This window comes from Colossoma macropomum, unplaced genomic scaffold (genome assembly GCF_904425465.1).
Source record: "Colossoma macropomum unplaced genomic scaffold, Colossoma_macropomum, whole genome shotgun sequence".
In the NCBI taxonomy this organism is placed as follows: domain Eukaryota; kingdom Metazoa; phylum Chordata; class Actinopteri; order Characiformes; family Serrasalmidae; genus Colossoma; species Colossoma macropomum.
This window is the reverse complement of record NW_023494791.1, coordinates 28,264,583-28,275,002: the sequence shown is the minus strand read 5'-3', so window position 1 is coordinate 28,275,002 and position 10,420 is coordinate 28,264,583. Positions and strand designations below refer to the sequence as shown.

Below are 10,420 nucleotides of genomic sequence, written 5' to 3'. Positions count from 1 at the left end.
CTGCAACAACTCCTACTTCAACCAGTAGTGGCAGCACTTTGTCAGTTTCAACATCGCAAACACAAGACCTGACAATAGGAACAGATATTACTGTTGATATGTCAACAAAAACAAGTGTAGAATCAGAAAGCTCTACCCAAACACTTCTCACAACCATTCTAGAGGTGTCGTCTACACAAAATCCAAAAACAACAATACTTAGTCCAAGTGAACTTTCCACAATACATCCCACAGACCTAGGATCAATTATGCCTGAAAGTACCACAGCAGAGACTGCACTGATGCCTTCATTGCCCACTACTGCTTCTGGAACAGCTTCTTCTTCAGCCAACAGTGGTGAGTCTGTGTCATTGTCAAACTTCCAGAACACAAGGTTTCACGACAGAAACAGTTATTCATTACTACATTGACAACTAATAGTATTTCATCAGACAGCTCCACTCAATCCACACTCAGCACCTTGACAGAAGTGTTGTCAACTCCTACTGCCAGATACCACATCATCAATTCCAAGCACAGGGTTCCACTGCATTTCCAACAGAAGAGGGATCAACTACTCAGCAGTCTTCCACATCTGAAATTTCAACATCATCTATGCCTGAAACTACCACAGCAGTAACTACATCAATTCAATCATTGCCCAACACTCCATCTGCAACACCTCCTACTTCAACCAGTAGTGGTGACACTTTGTCAGTTTCAACATTTCAAACACAAGACCTGACAATAGGAACAGATACTACTGTTGATATGTTGACAAAAACAAGTGTAGAATCGGAAAGGTCTACCCAAACACCTCTCACAACCATCCTAGAGGTGTTGTCTACACAAAATCCAAAAACGACAATAGTTACTCTAAGTGATCTTCCCACAATATATCCCACAGACATAAGATCAAGTGTGCCTGAAAGTACAATGGCAGAGACTGTAATGATGCCTTCATTGCCCACTACTGCTTCTGTACCAGCTTCTTCTTCAGCCAACAGTGGTGAGTCTGTGTCATTGTCAAATTCCAGAACACAAGGTTTCACGACAGAAACAGTTATTCAACTTACTACGTTGACAACTAATAGCATAGGATCAGACAGCTCCACTCAATCCACACTCAGCACCTTAACAGAAGTGTTGTCAACTCCTACTCCAGATACCACATCGACTCCAAGCACGCTTTCACATGCATCTCCAACAGAGGAGGGATCAACTACTCAGCAGTTTTCCACACCTGAAATTTCAATATCATCTATCCCTGAAACTAATACAGCAGTAACTACATCAATTCATTCATTGCCTGACACTCCATCTGCAACAACTCCTACTTCAACCACTAGTGGCAGCACTTTGTCAGTTTCAACAACGCAAACACAAGAACTGACAATAGGAACAGATATTACTTTTGATATGTCAACAAAAACAAGTGTAGAATCAGAAAGCTCTACCCAAACACCTCTCATAAACACCCTAGAGGTTTCGTCTACACAAAATCCAAAAACAACAATACTTAGTCCAAGTGAACTTTCCACAATACATCCCACAGACCTAGGATCAATTATGCCTGAAAGTACCACAGCAGAGACTGCACTGATGCCTTCATTGCCCACTACTGCTTCTGGAACAGCTTCTTCTTCAGCCAACAGTGGTGAGTCTGTGTCAGTGTCAACTTCCGGAACACAAGATGTCGCAACAGGACCAGTTATGCAGTTTGCTACATTGACAACTAATAGCATAGGATCAGACAGCTCCACTCAATCCACACTCAGCACCTTGACAGAAGTGTTGTCAACTCCTACTCCAGATACCACATCGACTCCAAGCACGCTTTCACATGCATCTCCAACAGAGGAGGGATCAACTACTCAGCAGTTTTCCACACCTGAAATTTCAATATCATCTATCCCTGAAACTAACACAGCAGTAACTACATTAATTCATTCATTGCCCAACACTCCATCTGCAACAACTCCTACTTCAACCAGTAGTGGCAGCACTTTGTCAGTTTCAACATCGCAAACACAAGACCTGACAATAGGAACAGATATTACTGTTGATATGTCAACAAAAACAAGTGTAGAATCAGAAAGCTCTACCCAAACACCTCTCATAAACACCCTAGAGGTTTCGTCTACACAAAATCCAAAAACAACAATACTTAGTCCAAGTGAACTTTCCACAATACATCCCACAGACCTAGGATCAATTATGCCTGAAAGTACCACAGCAGAGACTGCACTGATGCCTTCATTGCCCACTACTGCTTCTGGAACAGCTTCTTCTTCAGCCAACAGTGGTGAGTCTGTGTCAGTGTCAACTTCCGGAACACAAGATGTCGCAACAGGACCAGTTATGCAGTTTGCTACATTGACAACTAATAGCATAGGATCAGACAGCTCCACTCAATCCACACTCAGCACCTTGACAGAAGTGTTGTCAACTCCTACGCCAGATACCACGTCATCAATTCCAAGCACAGTTTCCACTTCATTTCCGACAGAGGAGGGATCAACAACTCAGCAGTCTTCCACATCTGAAATTTCAACATCATCTACGCCTGAAACTACCACAGCAGTAACTACATCAATTCATTCATTGCCCAACACTCCATCTGCAACACCGCCTACTTCAACCAGTAGTGGCGACACTTTGTCAGTTTCAACATTTCAAACACAAGACCAGACAATAGGAACAGATACTACTGTTGAGCCATTGACAAAAACAAGTGTAGAATCGGAAAGCTCTACCCAAACACCTCTCACAACAATACTAGAGGTGTCATCTACACAAAATCCAAAAAAAACAGTACATAGTCTAATTGAACTTTCCACAATATATCCCACAGACATAGGATCAACTGTGCCTGAAAGTACAATGGCAGAGACTGTAATGATGCCTTCATTGCCCACTACTGCTTCTGGAACAGCTTCTTCTTCAGCCAACAGTGGTGAGTCTGTGTCAGTGTCAACTTCCGGAACACAAGATGTCGCAACAGGACCAGTTATGCAGTTTGCTACATTGACAACTAATAGCATAGGATCAGACAGCTCCACTCAATCCACACTCAGCACCTTGACAGAAGTGTTGTCAACTCCTACTCCAGATACCACATCAACCCCAAGCATGCTTTCACATGCATCTCCGACAGAGGAGGGATCAACTACTCAGCAGTTTTCCACACCTGAAATTTCAATATCATCTATCCCTGAAACTAACACAGCAGTAACTACATTAATTCATTCATTGCCCAACACTCCATCTGCAACAACTCCTACTTCAACCAGTAGTGGCGACACTTTGTCAGTTTCAACATTTCAAACACAAGACCAGACAATAGGAACAGATACTACTGTTGAGCCATTGACAAAAACAAGTGTAGAATCGGAAAGCTCTACCCAAACACCTCTCACAACAATACTAGAGGTGTCATCTACACAAAATCCAAAAAAAACAGTACATAGTCTAATTGAACTTTCCACAATATATCCCACAGACATAGGATCAACTGTGCCTGAAAGTACAATGGCAGAGACTGTAATGATGCCTTCATTGCCCACTACTGCTTCTGTACCAGCTTCTTCTTCAGCCAACAGTGGTGAGTCTGTGTCAGTGTCAACTTCCAGAACACAAGATGTAGCAACAGGACCAGTTATGCAGTTTGCTACACTGACAACTAATAGTATAGCATCAGACAGCTCCACTCAATCCAAACTCAGCACCTTGACTGAAGTGTTGTCAACTCCTATGCCAGATACCACATCAACTCTAAGCACAGGTTCCACTGCATTTCCAACAGAAGAGGGATCAACTACTCAGCAGTCTTCCACATCTGAAATTTCAACATCATCTATGCCTGAAACTACCACAGCAGTAACTACATCAATTCATTCATTGCCCAACACTCCATCTGCAACACCTCCTACTTCAACCAGTGGTGGCGACACTTTGTCAGTTTCAACATTTCAAACACAAGACCAGACAATAGGAACAGATACTACTGTTGAGCCATTGACAAAAACAAGTGTAGAATCGGAAAGCTCTACCCAAACACCTCTCACAACAATACTAGAGGTGTCATCTACACAAAATCCAAAAAAAACAGTACATAGTCTAATTGAACTTTCCACAATATATCCCACAGACATAGGATCAACTGTGCCTGAAAGTACAATGGCAGAGACTGTAATGATGCCTTCATTGCCCACTACTGCTTCTGGACCAGCTTCTTCTTCAGCCAACAGTGGTGAGTCTGTGTCAGTGTCAACTTCCAGAACACAAGATGTAGCAACAGGACCAGTTATGCAGTTTGCTACACTGACAACTAATAGTATAGCATCAGACAGCTCCACTCAATCCAAACTCAGCACCTTGACTGAAGTGTTGTCAACTCCTATGCCAGATACCACATCAACTCTAAGCACAGGTTCCACTGCATTTCCAACAGAAGAGGGATCAACTACTCAGCAGTCTTCCACATCTGAAATTTCAACATCATCTATGCCTGAAACTACCACAGCAGTAACTACATCAATTCATTCATTGCCCAACACTCCATCTGCAACAACTCCTACTTCAACCAGTAGTGGCGACACTTTGTCAGTTTCACCATCGCAAACACAAGACCTGACAATAGGAACAGATACTACTTTTGATATGTCAACAAAAACAAGTGTAGAATCAGAAAGCTCTACCCTAACACCTCTCACAACCATCCTAGAGGTGCCGTCTACACAAAATCCAAAAATGACAATAGTTACTCTAAGTGAACTTTCCACAATACATCCCAAAGACATTGTATCGACTACACGTGAAAGTAGCAGAGCAGAGACTGTAATGATGCCTTCATTGCCCACTACTGCTTCGGGAACAGCTTCTTCTTCAGCCAACAGTGGTGAGTCTGTGTCAGTGTCAACTTCCGGAACACAAGATGTCGCAACAGGACCAGTTATGCAGTTTGCTACACTGACAACTAATAGTATAGCATCAGACAGCTCCACTCAATCCACACTCAGCACCTTGACTGAAGTGTTGTCCACTCCTACTCCAGATACCACATCAATTCCAAGCACAGGTTCCACTGCATTTCTGACAGAGGAGGGATCAACAACTCAGCAGTCTTCCACATCTGAAATTTCAACATCATCTATGCCTGAAACTACCACAGCAGTAACTACATCAATTCATTCATTGCCCAACACTCCATCTGCAACAACTCCTACTTCAACCAGTAGTGGCGAGACTTTGTCAGTTTCAACATTTCAAACACAAGACCAGACAATAGGAACAGATACTACTGTTGATATGTCAACAAAAACAAGTGTAAAATCAGAAAGCTCTACCCAAACGCCTCTCACAACAATCCTAGAGGTGTTCTCTACACAAAATCCAAAAACAACAATACATAGTCTAATTGAACTTTCCACAATATATCCCACAGACATAGGATCAACTGTGCCTGAAAGTACAATGGCAGAGACTGTAATGATGCCTTCATTGCCCACTACTGCTTCTGGACCAGCTTCTTCTTCAGCCAACAGTGGTGAGTCTGTGTCAGTGTCAACTTCCGGAACACAAGATGTCGCAACAGGACCAGTTATGCAGTTTGCTACACTGACAACTAATAGTATAGCATCAGACAGCTCCACTCAATCCACACTCAGCACCTTGACTGAAGTGTTGTCCACTCCTACTCCAGATACCACATCAATTCCAAGCACAGGTTCCACTGCATTTCTGACAGAGGAGGGATCAACAACTCAGCAGTCTTCCACATCTGAAATTTCAACATCATCTATGCCTGAAACTACCACAGCAGTAACTACATCAATTCATTCATTGCCCAACACTCCATCTGCAACACCTCCTACTTCAACCAGTGGTGGCGACACTTTGTCAGTTTCAACATTTCAAACACAAGACCAGACAATAGGAACAGATACTACTGTTGACACGTTGACAAAAACAAGTGTAAAATCAGAAAGCTCTACCCAAACACCTCTCACAACAATCCTAGAGGTGTCGTCTACACAAAATCCAAAAACAACAATACATAGTCTAATTGAACTTTCCACAATATATCCCACAGACATAGGATCAACTGTGCCTGAAAGTACAATGGCAGAGACTGTAATGATGCCTTCATTGCCCACTACTGCTTCTGGAACAGCTTCTTCTTCAGCCAACAGTGGTGAGTCTGTGTCATTGTCAAATTCCAGAACACAAGGTTTCACGACAGAAACAGTTATTCAACTTACTACACTGACAACTAATAGTATTTCATCAGAAAGCTCCACTCAATCCAAACTCAGCACCTTCACAGAAGTGTTGTCCACTCCTATGCCAGATACCCCATCATCAATTCCAAGCACAGGTTCCACTGCATTACCGACAGAGGAGGGATCAACAACTCAGCAGTCTTCCACATCTGAAATTTCAACATTATCTATGCCTGAAACTACCACAGCAGTAACTACATCAATTCATTCATTGCCCAACACTCCATCTGCAACAACTCCTACTTCAACCAGTAGTGGCGAGACTTTGTCAGTTTCAACATTTCAAACACAAGACCAGACAATAGGAACAGATACTACTGTTGATATGTCAACAAAAACAAGTGTAAAATCAGAAAGCTCTACCCAAACGCCTCTCACAACAATCCTAGAGGTGTTCTCTACACAAAATCCAAAAACAACAATACATAGTCTAATTGAACTTTCCACAATACATCCCACAGACATAGGATCAACTGTGCCTGAAAGTACAATGGCAGAGACTGTAATTGATGTCTTCATTGCCCACTACTGCTTCTGGAACAGCTTCTTCTTCAGCCAACAGTGGTGAGTCTGTGTCATTGTCAAATTCCAGAACACAAGGTTTCATGACAGAAACAGTTATTCAACTTACTACATTGACAACTAATAGTATTTCATCAGAAAGCTCCACTCAATCCAAACTCAGCACCTTCACAGAAGTGTTGTCCACTCCTATGCCAGATACCCCATCATCAATTCCAAGCACAGGTTCCACTGCATTACCGACAGAGGAGGGGTCAACAACTCAGCAATCTTCCACATCTGAAATTTCAACATCATCTATGCCTGAAACTACCACAGCAGTAACTACATCAATTCATTCATTGCCCAACACTCCATCTGCAACAACTCCTACTTCAACCAGTAGTGGCGAGACTTTGTCAGTTTCAACATTTCAAACACAAGACCAGACAATAGGAACAGATACTACTGTTGACATTGACAAAAACAAGTGTAAAATCAGAAAGCTCTACCCAAACGCCTCTCACAACAATCCTAGAGGTGTCGTCTACACAAAATCCAAAAACAACAATACATAGTCTAATTGAACTTTCCACAATATATCCCACAGACATAGGATCAACTGTGCCTGAAAGTACAATGGCAGAGACTGTAATGATGCCTTCATTGCCCACTACTGCTTCTGGAACAGCTTCTTCTTCAGCCAACAGTGGTGAGTCTGTGTCAGTGTCAACTTCCGCAACACAAGATGTCGCAACAGGACCAGTTATGCAGTTTGCTACATTGACAACTAATAGCATAGGATCAGACAGCTCCACTCAATCCACACTCAGCACCTTGACAGAAGTGTTGTCAACTCCTACTCCAGATACCACATCGACTCCAAGCACGCTTTCACATGCATCTCCAGACAGAGGAGGGATCAACTACTCAGCAGTTTTCCACACCTGAAATTTCAATATCATCTTTCCCTGAAACTACAACAGCAGTAACTACATCAATTCATTCATTGCCTGACACTCCATCTGCAACAACTCCTACTTCAACCACTAGTGGCAGCACTTTGTCAGTTTCAACATCGCAAACACAAGACCTGACAATAGGAACAGATATTACTTTTGATATGTCAACAAAAACAAGTGTAGAATCAGAAAGCTCTACCCAAACACCTCTCATAAACACCCTAGAGGTGTCGTCTACACAAAATCCAAAAACAACAATACTTAGTCCAAGTGAACTTTCCACAATACATCCCACAGACCTAGGATCAATTATGCCTGAAAGTACCACAGCAGAGACTGCACTGATGCCTTCATTGCCCACTACTGCTTCTGGAACAGCTTCTTCTTCAGCCAACAGTGGTGAGTCTGTGTCATTGTCAAATTCCAGAACACAAGGTTTCACGACAGAAACAGTTATTCAACTTACTACATTGACAACTAATAGTATTTCATCAGAAAGCTCCACTCAATCCACACTCAGCACCTTCACAGAAGTGTTGTCCACTCCTATGCCAGATACCACATCATCAATTCCAAGCACAGGGTCCACTGCATTTCCAACAGAGGAGGGATCAACTACTCTGCAGTTTTCCACATCTGAAATTTCAACATCATCTATGCCTGAAATTACCACAGCAGTAACTACATCAATTCAATCATTGCCCAACACTCCATCTGCAACACCTCCTACTTCAACCAGTAGTGGCGACACTTTGTCAGTTTCAACATTTCAAACACAAGACCAGACAATAGGAACAGATACTACTGTTGAGACATTGACAAAAACAAGTGTAGAATCAGAAAGCTCTACCCAAACACCTCTCACAACAATCCTAGAGGTGTCGTCTACACAAAATCCAAAAACAACAATACATAGTCTAATTGAACTTTCCACAATATATCCCACAGACATAGGATCAACTGTGCCTGAAAGTACAATGGCAGAGACTGTAATGATGCCTTCATTGCCCACTACTGCTTCTGTACCAGCTTCTTCTTCAGCCAACAGTGGTGAGTCTGTGTCAGTGTCAACTTCCGGAACACAAGATGTCACAACAGGACCAGTTATGCAGTTTGCTACATTGACAACTAATAGCATAGGATCAGACAGCTCCACTCAATCCACACTCAGCACCTTGACAGAAGTGTTGTCAACTCCTACTCCAGATACCACATCGACTCCAAGCACGCTTTCACATGCATCTCCAACAGAGGAGGGATCAACTACTCAGCAGTTTTCCACACCTGAAATTTCAATATCATCTATCCCTGAAACTAACACAGCAGTAACTACATCAATTCATTCATTGCCCAGACACTCCATCTGCAACAACTCCTACTTCAACCACTAGTGGCAGCACTTTGTCAGTTTCAACATCGCAAACACAAGACCTGACAATAGGAACAGATATTACTTTTGATATGTCAACAAAAACAAGTGTAGAATCAGAAAGCTCTACCCAAACACCTCTCCCAAACACCCTAGAGGTGTCGTCTGCACAAAATCCAAAAACAACAATACTTAGTCCAAGTGAACTTTTCACAATACATCCCACAGACCTAGGATCAATTATGCCTAAAAGTACCACAGCAGAGACTGCACTGATGTCTTCATTGCCCACTACTGCTTCTGGAACAGCTTCTTCTTCAGCCAACAGTGGTGAGTCTGTGTCAGTGTCAACTTCCAAAACACAAGATGTCACAACAGGACCAGTTATGCAGTTTGCTACATTGACAACTAATAGCATAGGATCAGACAGCTCCACTCAATCCACACTCAGCACCTTGACAGAAGTGTTGTCAACTCCTACTCCAGATACCACATCGACTCCAAGCACGCTTTCACATGCATCTCCAACAGAGGAGGGATCAACTACTCAGCAGTTTTCCACACCTGAAATTTCAATATCATCTATCCCTGAAACTAACACAGCAGTAACTACATCAATTCATTCATTGCCTGACACTCCATCTGCAACAACTCCTACTTCAACCACTAGTGGCGGCACTTTGTCAGTTTCAACATCGCAAACACAAGACCTGACAATAGGAACAGATATTACTTTTGATATGTCAACAAAAACAAGTGTAGAATCAGAAAGCTCTACCCAAACACCTCTCACAACCACCCTAGAGGTGTCGTCTACACAAAATCCAAAAACAACAATACTTAGTCCAAGTGAACTTTCCACAATACATCCCACAGACCTAGGATCAATTATACCTGAAAGTACCACAGCAGAGACTGCACTGATGTCTTCATTGCCCACTACTGCTTCTGGAACAGCTTCTTCTTCAGCCAACAGTGGTGAGTCTGTGTCACTGACAACTTCCGGAACACAAGATTTCACAACCGGACCAGTTATTCAATTTACTACATTGACAACTAATAGTATAGCAACAGACACCTCCACTCAATCCACGCTCAGCACCTTGACAGAAGTGTTGTCAACTCCTACTCCAGATACCACATCAACTCCAAGCACACTTTCACATGCATCTCCAACAAAGGAGGGCTCAACTACTCAGCAGTTTTCCACACCTGAAAGTTCAATGTCATCTATCCCTGAAACTAACACAGCAGTAACTACATCAATTCATTCATTGCCCGACACTCCATCCGCAACAACTCCTACTTCAACCAGTAGTGGCGAC

The 10,420-nt window shown here is 42.6% G+C and overlaps 2 protein-coding genes across 2 annotated transcripts; both read left to right on the top strand.

Annotated features, from left to right (window-relative positions):
* Positions 1–248: 248 nt before the first annotated feature.
* Positions 249–3,487, top strand: LOC118811071 (mucin-5AC-like). The gene is made up of 4 exons (XM_036575284.1): positions 249–336; positions 542–676; positions 2,441–3,339; positions 3,482–3,487. The coding sequence occupies exons 1-4, from the start codon at positions 249–251 to the stop codon at positions 3,485–3,487; spliced, it is 1,128 nt and encodes a 375-aa protein (XP_036431177.1).
* Positions 3,488–7,529: 4,042 nt separating this feature from the next.
* LOC118811070 (mucin-2-like) lies at positions 7,530–9,117 on the top strand. The gene has a single exon (XM_036575283.1). It carries the CDS (start codon positions 7,663–7,665, stop codon positions 9,115–9,117), a length of 1,455 nt encoding a protein of 484 aa, XP_036431176.1. The 5' UTR covers positions 7,530–7,662.
* Positions 9,118–10,420: the final 1,303 nt, after the last annotated feature.